Source organism: Xiphophorus maculatus, chromosome 11 (assembly GCF_002775205.1).
Source record: "Xiphophorus maculatus strain JP 163 A chromosome 11, X_maculatus-5.0-male, whole genome shotgun sequence".
Classification (NCBI taxonomy): domain Eukaryota; kingdom Metazoa; phylum Chordata; class Actinopteri; order Cyprinodontiformes; family Poeciliidae; genus Xiphophorus; species Xiphophorus maculatus.
The window spans coordinates 5,262,072-5,284,775 of NC_036453.1; the positions used below are offsets into that span (position 1 = coordinate 5,262,072).

General features: G+C 36.4%; 1 protein-coding gene across 2 annotated transcripts in view; it reads right to left on the reverse strand.

Moving 5' to 3' along the window:
- Positions 1 to 9,098: 9,098 nt before the first annotated feature.
- The window catches only part of kctd16 (potassium channel tetramerization domain containing 16), an 87,440-nt gene continuing 73,834 nt past the window's right edge, over positions 9,099 to 22,704 (reverse strand). Inside the window, exon 2 of one of the 2 annotated variants that reach the window (XM_005805442.2) lies at positions 9,099 to 15,973. In XM_005805442.2, the coding sequence (XP_005805499.1) occupies positions 15,510 to 15,973 (464 nt within the window). In that variant the 3' untranslated portion in view covers positions 9,099 to 15,509. The remainder of the gene's footprint in view (positions 15,974 to 22,704) is intronic. The other variant, XR_002753505.1, reaches the window with a different exon arrangement.

Genomic DNA, 22,704 nt, shown 5'->3' on the forward strand with positions numbered 1-22,704 from the left:
ACAAAGAAATAACACTCACCGAAGCAGCATATAGCATAATGTCTGCCTACAAAACAGATGGCAAGGAGAAGTGTTATGGTCCCAGTAATTTATAATACCATCAGGATGAGAGACAGAGAAGTATATAGATAACTTAATATTGTCAGGTCATATAAGATGATCAGTCACAAGACCCAATTTTTTATGTTGTAAGTCCACCTATCCATTGTCTAACACCCTTGACCCTGGCGGGGTTAGGAGGGGTGCTGGTGCCTATCTCCAGCAAACTTTTCAGGTGAGAGGCGGGGTCACCCTGGGCAGGTCGCCAGTCTGTCGAAGGGAAAAACAGAGACAGACAGGACACACAACCATGCACACACACTCACACACAAGGAGAGTTTAGAGAGACCAATTAACCTGACAGTCATGTTTTTGGAGTGTGGGTGGAAGCCGGAGTACCAGGAGAGAACCCACGCATGCACAGGGAGAACATGCAAACTCCATGCAGAAAGACCCCAAGCCGGGAATTGAACCCAACTGCGCCACTGTGCAGCCCTGGTGTTGTAAGCCGTTCTACGTTATGTGGGGAATATTTAAGAAAGGATCATTTTCAAAGCATTGAGCATATACTGTATGTGTTTTATGTGCTTGCTTTGTTATAATTTTAATTGATAATTTACAAATGCAGACACATAGTTGTGCAAACAAACTGCCTAGAGAAGCTGCCACTGTGGTGGTATTTAGCGAATGCTCCAAAGCTTTGTGATTTAGGCTTACAAATCAAGCAAAACATGATTCTTGCTTAATTATTGCCCATAACTACTTATTAGAGAAATAATAAAATGGAATAACATAACATAAAGAGAAAAACTTCCAGAAAACTGTCCTTTCTATTTGATGTTTGTTCAAAGGGTAAGAGGTAGATAACAATGATAACAATGTTTATGCCTGCAGGTCTGCTCACATCATATTTATCTTTGTAATATAGATTTGTGGTGCATCTCTGACCTACAACCATAATTAACACTGGAAGCAGAGGGGTGCTGTCTGAGCATAAGAGCAGGAGATGTGATATATGTTGTTTGGTTCATAAATACTTAAATCCTCCTTTATTTTTTGTACAAAACTCAGCAGTTTAAAAACATCTGATTATGACTGTAATACTGTGTTTTAGTTTAGTTAAGACATTATTTAACACTTTAATTAAAACGGATATTTGATTAACATGAAACACTATTTTTATTGCCTTATTTACTGTTTTGAAAATCTGCTTTTGTGAATCATTCAGTTCCCTCATTTTTATGCTTTTTGAAGAAAGAGTAACTTTCAGCTGGAAAATGTCTAGATAGTGACGCAATCAGCAGGGGAGCTCTGTAGGGCTCGATTTGCTCTGTAGGGCTCGATGTACTGTGTTGCTTATATGCTCCATCAAAGGATTCTTGCCTTAAGAGACTCATTTTTCATCTCCATGGTCTATCTGCATTGAAATTGTACAAATCTAAATTGTTTGGAGCATGTATTACTGGAGATGTGTGTGTGTGCATGTGTGTAACACTTACTACATTGTGGGGACTAACTGCTCTTTATGGGGCTCATAGCCAAGGCCCTATAAGAAGTTTTCAGGTCATGGTATAAGTGTAAAAGTAGTTTAGGTTAGGTTTAGGGTTAGGTGTGTTCCAGATAATAGTTAGGTGTAGGTTAAGGGTCAGGTAGACTCTAGAAATAAATGACAATGAATGGAAGTCAATTCAAAGTTGTTCTGAAGACAGAAATTCGGAATGACTGAATGTGTTAAGAGGGCATAATATTACCTCCCTCTGGACTTGTAAACAAATTGTAATTAATTTCCTACATTTACCTAATAAAGAAAATTATCAAAATTCTGTAAGAAATATCTGAAACATTGCCCAATAACATAGTTTTTTTTTCTGCGTTAAATATCAAGTTACCAACCCTTCACAAGGATAAATAAAATGCACACAATCGTCTCAAACCAAAACAATTTTGAAAATTCTAAAACAGATGAAACATTAGGATCCAAAGAAATCTGGCCATGCATGGGGAGGTCATGCTTCTCCTCACAAAAGGTCACTGCCAAGATTTGTTACTAGCAACATCTCCATGCAGTTCTCAAAAGCAGTTTTTACAGCCGAACATAAAGATGTAGGTCAGCATGAGGTATTTTTATATTTTTTCAGGAAAATCTGTTTAACTGCACTATGAGTAATCACCTTAAAGACTAGACATGACTACAATGCATAGACAAAAATTGTGAATATATAAATTACTACTGTTATTGTGGAATGCCCCAATGGCAAAATTCTATAAATAAATGAAATGTTACATGATTATTAATATGTATTAAAAAGACTGAAAATGCACTGAGATATTTAATGGTGCTCTTTATTAGTGCAACATAAATGAAATGCCCCTTTCCAGAGAGACCCCAATATCTGAATGGTTAACCTGCACTACCAGTTTAGTTCGGAACATTCATGTTAGCTTGAATAATATTTGTCCCAACTACAAACCTAGATTAGTAAGGTCAATAGAATAACTAGAAAATTTCGGAAGAAATTTAGCCGGGGCCTGCCGAGGCGCGCCAGTGGGGTTTGGGCACGGCGTCGTCGCTACAAATCGGCATCGACGCTAAAGAACGCCGCGACGTAATCAGTGGCACGCGAAGAACCGCAAGAACGTTAAGCGAGGTGGACGTGCACCATTCGGTACGATTTAAAATGTTGTCAAGGCTTTTATTTTGGAAGTTTTGTTAAACTTCATTTCAAAGGGACAAACTAATCCCATGCGTAATAGTCCTTGGGTGAAAATAGTTATATAATGCTCAAAACACAAGTAGCTGATGTAAAAATATTCAAGGCTTTTATTTTGAAATTTTCAGTATGCTTCATTTTAAAGTTCCGAACTAATACCACGTGTAAGAGTGCTTTGGATGAAAAAGTCAAATAAAGCCAAAAAGAGCAATTACGTCATGTAAAAATATTCAAGGCTTTTATTTTGAAATTGATGAAAAAGTCAAATAAAGCCAAAAAGAGCAATTACATGATGTAAAAATATTCAAGGCTTTTATTTTTGGAAGTTTTGTTAAACTTCATTTCAAAGGGCCAAACTAATCCCATGTGTAATAGTCCTTGGGTTAAAATAGTTATATAATGCTCAAAACACAAGTAGCTGATGTAAAAATATTAAAGGCTTTTATTTTGAAATTTGCAGTATGCTTTATTTTAAAGTTCTGAACTAATACCACGTGTAAGAGTGCTTTGGATGAAAAAGTCAAATAAAGCCAAAAAGAGCAATTACGTCATGTAAAAATATGCAAGGCTTTTATTTTGAAATTTTCAGTATGCTTCATTACGTCATGTAAAAATATTCAAGGCTTTTATTTTGAAATTGATGAAAAAGTCAAATAAAGCCAAAAAGAGCAATTACATGATGTAAAAATATTCAAGGCTTTTATTTTGAAATTATTATTATGCTCCATTTTAAAGTTCCAAACTAATCCCATGTGTAACAGTGCTTTGTATGAAAAAGTCATATACGGCCAAAAAAAGCAATTACATGATGTAAAAATATGCAAGGCTTTTATTTTGAAATTTTCAGTATGCTTCATTTCAGAGGGCCAAACTAATACCACGTGTAACAGTGCTTTGGATGAAAAAGTCACATAAAGCCAAAAACAGCAATTAGCTGATGTAAAAATATTCAAGGCTTTTATTTTGAAATTATTATTATGCTCCATTTTAAAGTTCCGAACTAATCCCATGTGTAACATTGCTTTGGATGAAAAAGTCATATACGGCCAAAAAGAGCAATTACGTCATGTAAAATATTCAAGGCTTTTATTTTGAAATTTTCAATATGCTTAATTTTAAAGTTCCGAACTAATCCCATGTGTAACAGTGCTTTGGATGGAAAAGTAAAATAAAGCCAAAAAGAGCAATTACGTCATGTAAAAATATTCAGGGCTTTTATTTTGAAATTTTCAATATGCTTAATTTTAAAGTTCCAAACTAATCCCATGTGTAACAGTTACTGAGTTAAATCAGTTATATACAGCCCATAGCAGCAGGTAGTTCTAAAGGCCAGTTCTCAGTCCTGATCTGTTTCAACTGAGGATAGATAGAACTACAGCGATGCAAATTTGTAGTCCTGACCACCAGCCAATAGCCTCTTGAGTTCCGTTGCCATGGTAAATAATGGTCTCAGCAGGTGTGAGCTGTGAGTCATACATGCTCAAACACACCATTGTGTGTTTGAGCCTACACGTTTTACTGAAAAAAAGCATTGGAAACAAATCCTTCGTGTTCGGGAACCGTAATACATATTCGAAAAGCGTTTCGAGCGTATGAGAGGTCAATGTGTCTTCTGCGATAGTCCCGAGATTCATATCTGTACCTCAGTCAGAGCATTTACAGTGATGAGAGAAAGAAATGTTGTGCCCAGATCTGAAATTCTATTCAAATACATGGGAGAGAGCCTCAGACAGCCTCAGAAAATCCTGTCGCATGACTTTGCTCTGAAGCACCGTGACAGAAAACCGTACGGTCTAGATAAATTTCGAAAACATTTTACCGGAGCAGACAGGCGTATCAATGTCAGGACCGATTTTGATACTAATCGTGCGATATTTGTGGGCGTGATGGCGATTTCAAAAATGATTTGGGCTGAAAAAGTTGTCTTCATCTCTCACTCTAAGCAGCCAGAGACGCACTCTAACTTTAGGAAAAATGAGAAACTTTGGGTCGCTTAGAGGCAAATTGTGGACAAACCGTAACTGGTATCGACGAGCCGTCTTCACTTTCGAAGAGATCACAGACGTATCTACAAAATGAAATTTGAATGGCATTTCTAGGTGAAATTGTGACGACACAGAAAATCCTCAAAAATAGGGTATTTCTAGGATTTTTCCCATTGACTTATAATGGGGTTTTTTTCGTAGTTTTTTGCGAATTATGTCGCCACGTTAAGCCCAAATCCCACCAAAAGTAATAGCTGGAATGGCGTGAATTTTCTGCACGTTTTGATACCTCATTTGTAGGTGTGCACCCAGCGGTACGAGCCGCATTAACGGTTACGGAAGAAAAATAAAGAAGAAGAAAGAAACACTTTCTCCGACAATAGTAATAGGTTCCTGCCATTGCTTTGCATGGCAGGCCCCAATTAATAATTTACCTGTGCATCAGAATATTAACTAATTGAATGGATAAGTTACAATATATTTAACAAGTCATGTGTCTATGCATTTCAAATTTTAGATAAGAATATTTACATAATATCCTTAGCACGTTTAGCTCTCAATAGATTTTAGCCTGTTATTAATGTCCCTGTTCGACTAAGTTCACAATCAGTTGTGAGTTTTATTGCATACCAAGACCTCAAGTAATCTTTGGCTCATTTCAATTCACTGAGAAAAGGAGATAAGGGATTTAATGTGCTTTTACTAATCTTGTCACTGTGATTATGGCTCCAGGACGCAGCTGAAGCTGGATCAGCCATTTATGCACAAAGCTTTGTACCATTGTTTGCTCCACAATGCCTGGCAGTGCGTCTAACTTTCAGCAGTGTTGCTGAGAAAAATCTGCCTGACTTGTGGTAACAACGGCAATACTCACGGCTGATCTGACTGTAGTGCAGGAGCGCACACTTTCATCTGTAATGTGGAAAAAAATCATGTAACTGGAGTTGTTATCCTGGAGATGGATCCTGACAGCCAACATAAGCTCTGCATGCTTTCGAACACACCTTGCTCTCGCTGCTGTTGTTGTTTCTTTGGCTCTTTGTTTTCCCTTTTTCTTCCTCCAACTGTCTTGATACCCCACGCTTCATTCCTGCAGTCTTTTTTTGTTTTATATTTTCCTTCTCTTTTCTGTAAATCCTTCCACCAGCCTTCTTGTCATCCTTTCCAACCACTTATCTTCCACTCCTTCCCTCACTTCACTTTGGCTTCATTTTCTCTCCTTTCTCACCTTTCATCCCAATTCAATACCTTTTACTCTTTTTACACCCTTTATCGCCATCTTCCTTACACTTTTATCCCCTCGTCCATCTTTTTCTTACATTATCAGTTTCTTCATCCAGCCAGCTTTGAGAGCCACATGCACTCCCTCATTCCCTGATCTTGAGAAGATAGCTGATCCCACTGATGCTATTTTAAGCCTGTCATGCATACTCATCCTCCTCTTCCCTACCATGGAAAGCTGGCAGCCACAAAGAGAGACATGAAACGCACATTCTTCCCTCACAACCAGCTCTTCTCCTCCCGATTGAGACTTTGAAATCTGTATAATTAACCATATTGTCTAGGGATAAGCTAGCCTGGCAGCAGATTGCTCTCCATATGCTGATACTAAATAGATAATTTAATGGCCTTGAAGATTTGGTCTGAGGGCTTGGAAAAGGTAAAAGGCCTGCATTTATTAAGATTGTATCTCATGTCATTCATTGTTTGGAAAAGGTCAACCTAATTTCTGATCTATTCTCATTTCCAGATTATTGTTTCAAATCCCAATGTTTGAAAAAAATAAATTAAAAAAGTACAAATGTAAGGCATCATCTGCATTAACAATGGGTAATTTGTTGTTTTTTTATATGACAATTTTGGCAGGGTGACATTTTGAAATAACTGAAGTTGTTCAAGGCCAGTTTTTAAGATAGTTTGGAGAAAAACTGATTATTGATGATAGGAAAAACAAGTTAGAAAATTCATCTGTGGTCTTACAATTATCTGAGTTTGGGTCAAGGCTTAGTTAGCTATTCTAGGGGGGAGACCCAGACTCATTCTGGAGAACTCCAAGTCACTCTGAAGACAGAAGGTGCATATAATCATAAGCGAGTTCTGAGTGTGTCTTCAGATCTCTTTCCATTGTCACAAACCCAGGAAACCCCTTGGTCTTGATCCAGCGTCTTGAAGCGTCTTGATCAGGTGGTGCAACTCCTTCAGCTTATTTCTTTTAATAAGGAGGGGCAACATATCTATTCCAAGTTTTCACCATTTGTTGAAGCAGCTCACTATTTCTAGGACTCAGTCCACATGTAGATGGTGCCAGTCTGCCTATCCAGCTGCCCTTTCATCCAACCGTCACTCACAAAGAAGACACCAACTCACCTAAATTCCTCTGCTTCAGGTAGAATTTGACCTTTGATTTTGAAAAAGCAGTTTATCTCTTGTCAGGTTGAAAATCATAAAATGTTCAATCCCTGTAAAGAAATGAAACATTTCCTCTTTTCACAGCATTGAAATTTAGTCTACAACGTGAAACTGGGCCTTCTGCTGATTATTTGATAAATTTACTGAACCCGAAATGACAGACCAGTACAATAAAACATGAGACAGTAAATACAGTAAATACCATTGAGAAAATTCTGCCGTTATTGCAAATACTAAAAATGTATATAGATTACCGCACTTTAACAGTAAACATATTTAAGCATAATAAAAGTGTACATGTTTTCACTCTATGTTGTACATATAGACATAATTATGTGTATTCTCTAGGAGAGGGGATTATACATAGTCTAACCTTTAGTGATGAATCAATCACATAGTCTTTTTAGTGTCTTGGAGAGGCTTTCTGTCTTAGCAAAAACAGCATTGTGCATCTTGTTTTGCGTGATAATCAAAATATTTCCTCACTTGACTGTTGTGGGCATGCCTAATCTTTTTTGGCAAAATCTTGGTGCTTCATTATTGTGGTGATGGCACATCTGTGAATTGAGCAGCGCATAAGGGGCAATTTCTGTTAGCAGCAGTTGTAGGTTATCCATGACATCTGATCATATGAACCTCTGCAGCTTGATCAGATCTAGTTTGTTATGAAGACTTCGTGACCTGCAGGATACCTTCCTTACTGCACTTTTCTATAGCTGGCGTCACACTGTGCAAATATCAGCCATCAAAACACAAATTTTGTCATGAAAAAAAATTTCTGGTCGTAAAATTTAATTGGTGCATGGTCATTCAGTTTGATAGAAAAATGTATCTCAACCAAGGATGACCTGACAAATATCACATCATGTCCAAAACCTTCTCAGAAAAGTGTGCAGTGTAACAGTAGTCTTATTTTTTGACTTATTTCACCCAACAATGAGGACATCTATCGCTGTATTTTTTTTCTCCTCTCCATTTTTCCAGCGTGTGATCTTAAAAATAAACACATTAGGTCTTGTAAATTGCTATCTATTTGTCGTTGGACTAATGGGTCTGTCGTACCTTTCTGACATGACAGTGTGGCAGCAGTTAATCATGCATTCTGACAAGAGTTATTGTCATATTGAACTTGCTCAGTGTGATTTGTTCAAGCTACGTAATTTTTTTTTTTTTACATGGCAGAGTATGTTTCAGGCTTATTTATGGGTTTTCTTACATCTTATAGCTTCCTGTATTGTCTGCATGTTGGTAAGATGTTGTTTTTTTTTTCAAAATATTTTTTGTGGCCTTTATTTAACAGTAACCTGACAGGAAGTGGGCAGAGAGAGAAGGGGAGAAAGACGTGCAACAAAGGAATCAAGCATGGGAGTTGAACCGGGGATGGCGGCGTTGAGGTCTGTAGGCTCTGTATGCTGGGCATCCGCTCTAATCACTGCACCACCTGATGCCCCAACAAGATGGTTTTCATCCAGCTTTTTTTGCCCTAGTTATAGTTATAGTAGGTTTTTTATTGTTCTGATTACAGATATAAGGAGGTTGGACAAGTGCTTGTTTTCTTGTTGCCATTTCCTGAGGATCAAAATACATGTGCCACTTTTGAATGAAACCTTCTTCCTCTTCCTCCCCATTTTAAGACTGGCCAAGAGAAATGAGAAACTGTGCTACTCTATATTAATATTCTAAGGAGACAGGATGTCTCGGTTTACTAATTGTTACCTAAAAATATTTAAATATGAAACATTCCTTGAATTGAATATGTTAACCTGAAATGTTAGTGTTGATAAACATCATAGCACTAGTAACTTTGCTAAAAAAAAACGTTTCCAAATAAACTCTAATTAATTTTTCTAAAATGTCCTTTGCATGATTGCTCCACTACAGTAAACAGGATTTTAATCAGTACATATACAGTATATTCATGATTAAAAAAATAAGCTTTACTTATTAGTAGCTGTATAGTTCATCTTGTTTATTGGTTGTACTCATACATTTCAAAATGACAGCTTTTTATCTAAAGACTTTCAAATGAATTGTACTGTCTATAAAGGCAGACATAGAAACAGAACATAACACCTTAAATACAGAGCAACTCTCAGCACAGATGTCAGACTTCTTGAAATTCAGTTTTACTGTGTTGAATTACTTTTATCCACAGTTCAAAGGAAAAAATTAATATTTTTAAAGACAGGGTTATGAAATGCTACAGTTAGCAAATAATGTTTAAAAGTTCTATGATGATTTGTAGTGTAACAAGTTTCTATTAACATCAAGCTTGCCGTGAGAGTTGCTTTGTTTTGCAGGAGTTTAGTCATGTTGCAGAGTTGTTTTATTAAGAACTTTATACACCAGTGGAGGAACAGCAACAATCGACACATTTGTGCTTATCTTTTTTTTTAAATGTTCTCTTTTCTGTCAAATATTCGTTTGTCACATACTCATTTCACAAGAACAGACTAATTTAAATCTGTCATAAGTTTATACCAACATGCTCACAATGTTTTGTTGCTTTTTTTCTTTTTGTAATGTGTGTCACATCAACATACATCAAAACACACCCTTTTGCTTCAAACACACGACTCCAGGTCTGCCATTGTGATGTTGGAATATTATGACTTCCTTTTTTTGCCTGGCAGGGTCGTCAAAGGCAGCATAAACAAAGCAAGGGCTTCAGTCATGTGCTTGGGTTTCATTTAAAGGCCATGGCCAAAACGTTAGGGGAGGAAATCAGTTTGAGACATAAAAAGTACTGCAAAATAACATAAACTGGCAAACTTTACATTGGTTCAGGCTCTCCTCATTTTCAAACATCACATTTGTCCTAAGACATAAATTGCACACGTGATTTACTAATTTACATTAATCAGTATAATTTCAAGCAGAAAGAACCTCATATAATCTCATGCACTCAAAATGTTTGAAGATAGATATGAGTTGGGTCTGTGCTGATGTGCTGGACATGGATGCAACTCTTTGCTTTCAAATACTTCCCTGTTTGTGTGTTGTAGATTATTCTATACATTGTGCAAAAACAGCTATAGACAACTCTAGAAGGCCACCAGGTGTCAAACGTTCGTTTAAATTTTCAATCATTCGTATGTTTACAAATGACTTTTACTTTCAGCTGCATGGATGACCTTGTTTCTAGAATGTATCAAAGCAAAACAAAAGAAGAAGAAGCAGCAGAGTCAAGCAAACACAGATCCTGGTAGCAGCTTATTTTTTCCTGTTAAACATGGACTGAAAATGAACTGTGCAAGAAAGCCAAATGCAACTTTGCAGTTTTACAGAGCCTTGCAAAACTATCAATACACCCTGATGTTTTTCCACATTCCAGCAGGAGACAACTGCAAAAATTAATACATTTTTATGTAGACAAGTAGCATTTAACTTTGAATGGGAAGGAAAATAGTACATGGCTTTCAAAACTTACAATTTTTTTTAACTCTGAACAGTGTGGTGTGCACCTGATTTCTGCCAACTCCTTCCTTATTAAACACTTGTCATAGTCAGCTTTAAACATTTAGAAACTGAAATAATTATCCGTTTTCTTGACAGTATAACTAAAGCTTAGTCACACTGGATGGAGAGTGTTTGTGAGCATTACTTTTAAAGTTTTACCAAACAATTCTCATTTACATTTAGATTTATCCCAAAATTACACCACCAATTATGTTAAGTATGGTGTGTTCAGAGAATTCTTTTTCCACCACACATAATGTTTCCCAAAGTCTTGCAGGTAGTCTGCATTACCTGGGTTATGAGTTCCTGCTCCTCCTTCAGAGTTACTACGCGCCTCTTTGCTGCTCCTGTGATTCATGCTCCCTTTGCAAGGCCTCTGAGTTTAAATGGATGGCTATGCCTTGATAGGTTTGCAGATTTGTCATGCTCTCCATTTGGTGATGTTAGTTTCAACTTGGCTCCATGTTGAAAGGCTGGGTAATAATTGTATAACCTAACATTGCTTTAAAATTCTCTATAGCTTCTCCCTGACCTATCTGATGTGTCATTTGTTTGTGCACTAAGGTTCTTCAAAAAAACCTTTGAGACCTTAAAAAAAGCTCAATTTATACTGAGATGAAATAACATATCAGACTCTAATCTCTAATTAAATAACTTATGAAGGAGTTTTATCCAGGGATGTCAGAGTAGGGTACTGAATACATATTCACACCACACTTTTCAGATTTTTATTTGTCATAGTGTATTATTTTACAATGATACACTATTCTGTACAAGCAAACATAAATAAATAAGTACAGATAACTGTGTGTTTATGTGAAATCTGAAAAAAATATATAAGGGGTATTAATATTTTCTAAACTCCATATGAGCTAAAAGCTATGCAACCTTTCTCTCTGAGACAATCAGACATCTCTCCCTGTAATGTAATGTGTGTTTGAACCTTTATGCTTGTCAGATATGTGAATTCAAGCATTAAACAATATTGATGGAAGTTCAGGTAACAGAAGATTGAACTAAAATTAAGTGGTTTTTAATCCAGTGATCAAATAATTGATCCTGAATATTTTTTCAGTTGTGCTTCAGAACAAACAAACTAATATGTATGTTCACCCGTTGAATTATTGAAAACATATGTTTAATGTCAGCTGGCATGTGACATAAAATGAGTCATATTGATCACATGTTTTATATTATAGTTCTATGAGCTTGCAGAGAGTTTCAAAGGTATTGACAGGAACGATGTCAAAAAACCTGTTCCTTGACACTGTATTCAATATTGCTGACAATTCTGGGCCTTAGGAGAAGAAATTTGATCCTTTTTCCTTCTCTTCTGTCTTGTACATGTATATTTATCAAAAAAATTAAGATGTTTTTTCAAAAGGCCCTACATAATATGTACTCTACTGTGGAAAAAAAAAACATGTGGATGCTAGCAACATGAAATAGGTTCAACTTATTGAATTTTAGCTTGACATTACTGTTTCATTTCATGCAGAAAGAAGAACAGCAAACATGACTATTGAATGTATTGAGTAGTCACAAGAACTCAACAAAATTACTCATTTTATCCTTGTTGGTTTTGAGTACACTTGGTTGCTGTTATTCTTTTGTGCAGATGGTTTTTCACTATTATTTTTCCCTGACAATGCACTTTTATTGCATTCCAACTTTACTGAAAAGGTTTTTCCACGCAGTTATGGCTGCATAATCCATGACTGATGCTTTGGACTAAAATATAGAAGACCTACTGATAAATCACTGTAAAACACGTTCAGCACCATACAATTTCTTCCTGTTCAGCTTGCATTTACTTTCACATTTCAAATTTAAACTTACTTTTAGTCAATTATCCTTTTTGAACAATTCAGCTTACATAAAATCTGATTATTGAAATATCTTACTGATATTTGACTTTTTCTGCAGCATTCGGAGACAAAAAGCTGACTGTTCCCTTTAATACTGTTGTCCTAAATGAAATGACAGAAAATTTGTTGTAATATACAGATATGCAATTCATTTTCTTTCACCTGTGATGGCCAAGCATTACATGCCAAAACAAAGAGCGTCATACACATTTTAAGCGGACTACTGGATCACTGAGATAACAGAGCAGCAGCGCCCTGCGGATCGAGATGTTTTATATACACAGTATATTACATTGTTCTACTTGAATATGATTTATTGTGCTTATTTACATATGACATGTAGCCCAGGTGAAAAGAATTGGTCTTTAAACAAAAATTATAAAATACATTAAAGTAAAACTGAAATATTCTGAAAACATAGAAAAATAAGCCTTATTATACCTCGCATTTAACATGAGGAGAGTGGCTGTTTCTCATTTGGAACCTACTGCAACACGTTTCCTGAGCCCTACTATAAATTACTATAAATCTGAGCTGATAAATGGGCATCTGTGAATAATAGCTCTCTGCAAACTCTCACATTAAATTCATTTTGTGGCCAGCATGAGAACATTTCAGTAATTATATTGAAATAAAAGTCCTTTGAATATAAAAATAACTATAGTAATAAAGCATTTGTAGGGGCATTTTTTAAATAAACCTATATCTAGATAAGTATTTAGTAAGTTTGTTATATGTGTTTTAATAATGCGTGCTTTGAAATAATAAAAGAATAACAAACATTTTTAATCATTTCAAAACCCAAATCATTTCAACTTTAAGAATATTAAAGTTCAAAAGCAATAAAATAATTTATGTCAGATTTCTATTAGTTCTTTTCCAAATATATTGCTGTTCTTTGAAGATTTTTTTTTTTACTTACACACAACACAGATACCTTGATGACACCTAAAATATCCTCCAACAGACACTACATTTATTCCATATTTATGTCATTTTAGGAGCCTTTCTCTGAGTGCTTCATTTCTTTTTTCATGCGCAGTTAGCTGGGGACCAACAGTATTTCGTTTCATTGTTGTTCTCACTGTTTAATATTAAGTGTATTGCCGTTGTCTAGGGATTTCTTGATTGACAATTTTTGGTCACAGATTTTGATTCTATTTATTTAACGTAAAGTATTTGCGGATTTCTGCATTTTCTATAAAGCATAAATTTCCACACTTACTCTCAGTGTAGTAATGGTTAATGTTGATGTCATCTTATTGACCAATTCCTCTGGAGTCCTGCAGCTGTTTGAAGTCTTTTAAAGGACCAACTATCCTCCTCTCAGTAGCTTCTGTTACTATGTTATGCTGTGCAAGATGTTTCTAAATATCATTAAGAGTGGAATGTAACTTAAGTTCATGTTTGAAAGGGGACAAGAAAATACTTTAGAGAATATAACATATCAAGAGTTAACTGCAGCCAACTACTTTAATGCAATCATTCAAAAATCTCAATAATGGGGCATATTCTCTATTTTTATTTTTATTTTTGATGAAATGTCTCTTCAGATGACCCAGTAAGTGAAATGTACTCTGGCAAAAAGAAAATAATTAGTTTGACAAAGACTTTTTTTTTTTAAATAAATACAAAAACTTTTACCAGCTGACTGTCATCAATTTTAAACCACATAATTTAAATTGGACTTTAGTGTTTTCCATTATAATTGCAATAAAAAGGTAAAGTAACTTTATTTATCTAGTATGGTAGCAGTTTTTTTTATTAAAGATCACTGCTATACTAATGTCTGTTGCTGCTTTGCAATACATTCCCTTGCCTCTACTAACTTAAATACAAGAGTAATGACTAAAAGAGTAAATTAATCACGAGTTGCATCTTTTTGTTAAAAACCCAAAGACTTCATTAGTAACTGTAAACAAGAACTACATATATCAGCTCTTTCATCAGACCGATCATCAATAACTATTGATTAGCTTGTCAACAGTAAGTGTGGAAGTGTGGCCTTGAACCGTGTTGGCAGAGTTAGAAAACACCACTAGTACAGCCTTTTCTGTCTGTATGGCACTGTCAAACGAAGTGAGGCTTTAATTATACCATGATTTATTGTTCAGTGTGAGTAAGGAGGATTTTTTTTTGTTTTGTTTATGTGAATATGATGACTGTGATCCAATTGTTGGAGTTTTACTCCGTTCTACCAAACCTTTGCTTTTTCTCTTTCCCTCATCCCTCACAACTGACTGTTGATCTACATTCAGGCAGCTTTGTAAAAATTAGAGCAATGTGCTGCTGCTTGGTGCTCTTGGGGCACATTTGCAACATAACCTGCCTCTAAGAAGGGGAATTAATTTATATGCTGATGAAATTGTGCCTCCTTCTGGCTCAAGACTCTCCAAATGTTACCTAAAAGTAAAGTAATCAGCCCAGCTGTTTGTGCCACTGTGGCAGCAGAGATCTCAGGGAGTATTTATGGTGAGAGCTCTGTTGGAACTGCATGAATTATTGATGAGTCCCGATGCAGATTTATCTTTGACCTCCAGGCCACCTGGGCACAAACACACACGTACACACCACCGCACTCATACAATCACGCAGTAAATCAGTGTTTGTCTTTGTTGGATCAGAAATGTTGCTTTGTAATTTTTTCTGTCAAAAGGATGGCTGATTACAGTCCGTGCAATCCATTAGCCATCAGTAACACCAGGTGCAACCAGTAATGATTTCAGTTGTTTGATCAGTTAGCTGATCTGCTGTTTTGGTCCAATGCTGATGCAGTCTGCAAGTTACTGCACATACATAGAGTATTTACTTGGTCTAAACTACATATAAACACATACTGTACATACTACATTTACCAAGAGCCTTTGCAACTGCCTTTTTTGATGATTATTTCTTTCTTTTGACTTTCAACATCCTGTCATGAAGTGTCCTCCTCAAAGTTGATTTTGTTTGAAAAGATTCATGATGGAAAAACACGTAAACTGATCCTTGGCCGTGTGCTTGCTTGCTCCCTCCATGCTTCCCTCCAAAATTCAGGCTCAAAGGCGGTACTTTCTCAGCAGGTCGGTCTGCCACACGTACTGCCTTCCAGGAAACCTCTCTGGGATCTTGATCTTGTGGAAGTCTTGAATGCATTTTTGCAGCTCCTCCTGAACCGTTGGCTTTTCTTTTACGGGTCGTTTCTTGCAGCCACTGGTGTCTCGCGAACTGGCTGTAAGAGTGCGCAGCAAGTCACTCTTTCGTCGCTGGTCAGACTGCTGAATCATGCTAACTGGGCCTTTCTTAGGTGGCCTGTCGAGGGTCTGGACCTTGGCATGAGGGTGCGACTGACGGGTGACTGGACCTCTGATGACTGTTCCCTGGGGAGAGCTGGTCTCCGACTGGCTCTCTGAGCTGGAGGTTGAAAGCTCGTTGAACGAAGTGCCACTCTCGCCTTCGCCATCACCCTTGTGGTTCTTGCAGCAGCAGTCACATGGAGGAGAAGACCAGCGTGATGGACCACCTGTGGAGACAAGACAAGCAGAACAGGAGCTAATATTAGATTCCATGGGGAGCTTCTTTTCCCCCCCACTTTTTCCTTTCTTTGTAGATCAATCTGCTTGAAGAAAAAAAACTTGACAATAGGACAAAGGAAGACACAAATTATTCAGAAAGAAAAAGAAAGACAAAGTAAGAAGCCATAGGGAAGACAAAGATGAGCAGTCAGCCAGTGCCAAATAGTTATCACCTAGAACAAAGTGACATGGCATCAGGAATAACTGGCTTTCCACCACTCTAATCCTAAAAGAGAAGAGGGCAAACGTGTGGCATTCCTGCATTGTTAATCCTGCATTGCACGACCCACTTACATCAACAAAGAGCTAAAAACCTTTTTAAAATTGAAAGCAGAAGTTCAAAATTGATATATGTACATGTAGAGTACTGTGAAAAAGTATCTGCTCCCTTAAATACTTCTTCTGTTTTTGCTTGCTTGTTTCACATAGATGTTTAAGATAATCTCATCAATTTAATGTGAGACACGTATAACTAGATTAAATGCAAAAATTTGTTTTCAGATAGATAATGTTACTTTGACCGGCGATGGCTCAGCAAAATGCAGTCAAGGTGGATTTATTCAGAGCTGCATGTTACATTTGCACCGACACCCATTACACAGTGAGACAAAGAAGCTGGCTTTAATACCTTGGGCAATTTCACCACTCATACCAAGTAACAGGGTTGTCAAAAACAAAACAAGAAAACATTATTTACACAAACCTAATACAAAACAATAAATGGTACTATAAATATTTACATGCATGCAAATCATTAGAATTATAGAATTAAACTAATCTAAGGTCAAACAAAGAAGAAATTTAACTTAATATAAATCCTCAGAGCATTACTCCTCTTAATTGACATGGTCATGCTCCAGGAGCTTTTCAGCAGCACCTGAAGCATTTGTCTCCCTTTGCCGCTCCACCCTGCTGAGGAGACGCACCAGAAAAGGTAAACACTCAATTACCAAACTCAAATTAAACCCATAGAAATTATAAGAAACAAACTGACATTTTCTCCCACATTCTCCCTGAACAGGAAAGATTGCAAGTCTCCCTACCTGAAAGAATGTTCAGCCAAATGTCACAATGCAACTGAAATAAAGAACTGAAACAGAAAACATTTAATCTGTAAATAAACTAAACACAACATAATATCAATAATTCTTTATTAGTTATGTCATTTCATAGGATTTGTACACAGATTACCATCTTGTGACCAGCACAGGTCTTTAGTAAAGGTATAAGATCATATGAGGGAGACAACAGCCAAGCGCTACATTGGCTGCAGTTAGGGGAATTTTTCACTGGAATAGTGTTAATCAGAAATAAGATGGGGTCTTCACAGCCCTGGCTGGGTCATCCAAACATTTCTGATCTTTTTAGAGACCTAAAGCACTCAATGACCCCAGAAAACATCCTAACAGCAAGTCAGAGTGCCAAACAAGAAAACATTTGAGTTTCTTTGTATTGATGAGATCGAGGCATCTGTCCAGCAGCTGTGGTCTCAGTCAGTAATGAAACAAAAGCACCCATCCACATATCACCAAGAGGAAACCGTCGCCTTTACTAAGATCTGTTGTAAACGCACTGGTCTGCCTCAATCATTCAGGCACCAGTGCAGCACCACACCTCTCACTACAGGAAGCAGCCATTCATTTTTCATGCTAACCTCCTGAATAATTGAGAGTGTATCTGTTGCTGATGGACTCTTCGTTGTTTAGTGAGGGTAGATCAAAACCCTGGAGGCAAACACCCTCCATGCCCCACCCTAACCGATGATTGTAGGAAATGCTTTACTTTATATTTATTTCCACATGGTCTGACATAAATGTCAGACCATGACAGCCAGAATCATGACAGATTCTGGCTGTCATGCATCTTCTACTCATTAGGTACAATATTGGCTCATTTTTTGTTTTCCCTGTATTGCTAAGCATTTAAATAACTTTATGTAAAATAAAACTCTGCCTGCTTTTAATTTTCTTTATTCTCTGAAGCATATTTGGATTGTTAATAGCTGTGGCGCCTGCATAATAGACAAATATTTGCTCCTCAGAGTCTTACTCATAAACAGCCACTATAACTATATTTATGAGTATAAATAGGTGGACTTTGTGGACAGCTTAACACTGGGTCCAGATCCCATATGCACACACACACACCCCTTCTTACACACTGTGCCTTCTGTGTTCAAAGTAAACCTCACCCATCAAAGCTACTGACAGAAATAGAACACAACCCCCTTTTTCAACCATCCCAGCTCTGGATCTCCTTAATTACCGCTGGCATTTACACATCTCAGCTCCTGCAGACACAAACACACATTAGTGTGCACGCCTTCATACAGAGAGAGTGGTGCTTCCCAGTCTGGGGTCCATGCCCTCCCCTTAGGGGGGCATCAATGATCACAGGGGGTGCATGAAGCTTTGATAATGCTGAGGTTAAAACGTCACAGTGAAATTTCAATATTATAATTAAAACCTCTTATAAAATATTTGGTGATTTAATATGAGTTTTTATAAGGATAAAAAGCTATTTTTAGCAAAGTAGAGACTGATAATGGCTACCCAATAAACCCAAGAAAGTATTATAATTTATTATTATAATTAAGAAAACAAGTTTCAAACGCTTTGTCACAGACTCTTCCCTGCAAATACAAGTGGAATAGAGAGAAATGAAGTTAGCAAAAAACCAGATAGTGTTAAATCTAGTTTGGAAAGACTTTAGAAATCTGTCTAATTGTTAAGTTCAAGTCATGGTTAACAACTTTCACTCTTCCTGTGTGATTTGCAAGCTTTTTTCTCACCACCTCAATTTGCTAAGATAAATTTTGCTCCAAATAAGAAAATCTTTTCCAGAGATATTTAGCTTAAGTTTGACCCATTAAAATTTTAATATAAGCAGAAGCAGAAGTTATCCAATTGAAGTATTTCCGTAATTATTCATAAAATGCCTAAAAATGTTAAAGACAACAGAACCAGCCATCACTTTCTGATCACACTCTTTAAACAGTCTAAACAGAAGTTGATCTATAAAACCAACTTCACAAGTAGACTTTGCAAAACATATCAAATAAAGATGTTGAGCTGCTCATAAACTACTTGTCAGTTTTGAGCAGCTGCTTAATCTCAGCAAATAATGATTTTGTAAATATTTTTGATCAATGTGAATCTCTTATCATTTGGTATCTTGTCTTTTGTGTGGCACAAGACTTTTGTGTGGCTTCACCAGTAACCAGTTTGGTTATTTTTTGCACAACTGCCATTAAAACATTATTCATTTAAAGCCTGAAGGAACATTTTCTGTCTTCTGTACTTCAAACGGCAAACTATAAAGCAAATAAAAACCTTGGGTTCTGCTGGTGAAATACAACAGTGTGAATAGTTGCCTGCAACTATGTGTTAGAACTACAGAATGTGAGGAGAGCTATAATGACTGTTTGAAACTCAAAAAACAACTAAACCCTTGTAATGACATGAAGGATTTTTTTTGACAAACAGCAATTACACAGTTACACATATGAAAGTATATGGACAGCAGTTGTCAAATTAACAATACACACCTCTCTGTAAGAATCTTTACACAAACTAGTTTTTGTAGAGGTCATACTCTCATTTTCCTGGGATTACTTTTCCATATGTTTGTATATGTTAAATATTATTTTAATGTATGTTTAATTATGTATTACCTTTACCACTGTTAAAGACACAATCTCACTTTGGCAGTAGTTCATTTATCATGACCAAATATTTCTTAACAACATATAGAGTTTGATGCAAACGGTCTTTGGTGTGAATATGTTAAAAGTATTATGTGAATGACAGAAATTAATGCAAATATTAACACTAATACCACAACTATGATGACTGCTACTGCTACTACTAATTTCCTGTTTCTGCACAATTATCCAAGTTCCTTGGTGCAACCTTGGTGCAATAATTTAATCTCCCAATCATATTTTTGAAATATTTTCAAGACATTTTTACAAAAGTGCAATAATACTGTGCTGTGCACAACAATTTCAATATCTTAATATTGGTCAAAGAAAAACTGTCACATGTATTCCATGGAACTGCAAGTAAATAACTAGCATAACTAATCAAAGTAGCACAATATAGAACAGCTAAATAGCATGCTCAGGACAAAAACTGCCTCCCCAGCAAACATTCACACTTTATCATGAGACCAACAAGTGGATACAAGGGGATTTAGAGCGCTGGAAGCCACTGAGATCAATAATGCAATCGGTTAGTGTAAAATTTGCAGCTCTTCTAAAAATGCATGACCTGTATGAAACAACGCAATCATCTAGGTCCAAGAAACAGAATTATGGCAATGAGAATCTCCTTCAAGGCTGTGTTTAGGAACACGAGTTAATTCATGTTGCTCTGAGGGGACAGTGAGTCCGCTGATCGATGAGATGCAGGCACATAACCAGTGGTTTGAAAAATGGGCCCAGTCTCTGGAGAGTCAGCTTCAAGACAATCAGCTTGTCCACATAAAATGAACCTTCTGGCAAACACTGTTATAACAAATGTCTCAAAGAGCCTTGTTCTGAGCATGAGTCTGTGGAGCCTTGTGTCTGTACAGTTGATATATGATTTTGTGATTATACTCTGGCATTTGGTAATTATATCTACCTCCTTCTAGTTCTTCATTTCAAATCCAATTTAATTCACAGGTTTCCAGTGTTGCTAGCAAGGAGTTAGATTTGTAATTTTGACCACTTTTTATTCCTATGAAATCCTAAACTCCTTGACTATCTTATATGTAAAAAAAAAAGGAGGGAAAAAAACATTTTTCAGCAAATGGAGAAGTTAAGCACTGATAATTGAGATCTGTGAAATAAGTGAGTGGTGTCTCTGTAATTTCACAGTAATACCCTAATTACGTTCACAAAAAAGGAGAGTTAAATATGCGGTGTTGATGAGTGAGTCAAAGCAAAGCACACCAAGTAATGGTAGTGGTGATTTTTTTCTTTGCTAAATGAAGTGAAGAATGAAACTGTAAATATGCAGATGAGCATTTTCTCATTGGGATTAACACTGAATGGTTTCGTGGTCATGCTAATGGGAAGGGAGGATGAAACTATAAAGTTTGTTCCTGTGGCTTTCTTTAATGTTCATATTACTTAAAGACATTATCATTATCTTGCATAACTAAGTTAAATGACTATCTATGTAAATTAGGTACAAAGGAAATTGACTCGTGTGTGAAATGATACTGGAATCATATATGAAGCAAAAAATATAACATAGATAGCACTAATATGACTTTAAAGTAAACATTTTCAGTAGGTATTATTTTCACCATCACCTTAAGATTTGAACGCTCACACATCCTCAGTCTAGAATTTTGAAATACAAACACCTTTTGAAAGTGTCAACATTTACCTTGTTAGAGGTTCCTGCTTCAAAGGTCAATGTTTCATATTTTAAAGTGCAACATAAACTGTTCACATTTAATTATCCCAGAGAAAACTAGTGCATTTCTCATCCAAGTTGGAGGTGTTTGTATAAATTGTCAGTTGTTTTGCTAAACTTAGTCATTTAAATTGCAGCATGTCCATACCTTGTTATTCACACTATTTATACAGTTTGCAATGACCATATAAATGGTCATTATAAATAATGACCATATGCCTCCCTATTGTTTAATTTGTCATACTGAAGAATAAAAAAAAAATAGATTATGCAGATCAGAAACCTGAGGAAATATAATGTACTTTATAGAACATGAAGTCTTTGAAATATGCATGTGACTTTTGATGTGCTCCTGTTTTGAATAGTGTGAGCATTTGGTTCCAGAGTGGGAATTTTATTCTAACAACTGCACCTATGTGCAGCGTTTAACTAGATGTTTCTAGTTTTTTCTGTCAATAAGGGCAAAAAAGGATCTAAAAGGAGAATATTTAGTTTTTATTCAATTTAAAGTAGAACCCTCTGGATAAAAGTTAGAATGGAAGTGAATCAAAGATATTTGTTAGGAGCCTTTAACAGAGTGCTTAATCATCCAATGTGCAGAAGGGACCAATAAAAATAATGGGAAAGTAAACCTTTTACAGTACAAAAGGGGCTTGCTTTGGGTTTGTTTGAACAATACTGAAAGTGGAGAAAATGTCCCTTTTGCCCCTCAAACTGAATGGTGGCTTGGATAAAAATGGGTCATTTCTAAACAATTGTTGCTACACATTTGGTGATAGAATATTTTTCTAAAACAAGAAGGTGAATTATGCAGCTTACATCATTAGAGCCTTTGGGTTTGTGAATTTCTACTTATAGATCTGCCACAGGTCATGTCAATGTGTTGTTGGCAAGCGCTAATGTGAGAACATGCTCAAGCTTGACTTCAGGCTTGAATACATGCATGTGTGAGTGTTTGTTTAATCATGGATGATAATATTTGTATGTGCATGCAGAAACATGCCAAATGATAAAGTGTTATGGGTCAGTTTGTGCTTTTCTGTAAGTCTGCCTTTTTCCACATATTTTGTGCATTATCAGTGTGTCTGTGTGCAGATGTGTTTGAAAGCAGATCCTGCACACCTTTTGTTCTGCGTCCCAGAGCAAGTGACAACGAGGTCTGGAACTATTATCTGTTATGTTGTGCAGAAAGAGGAATTCTGGTGTCAGGTGGCGTCTCCATTCGTGTCATCAGAGGTGCCAGACTGTCAGCCATGCCTCTAGTATGCATC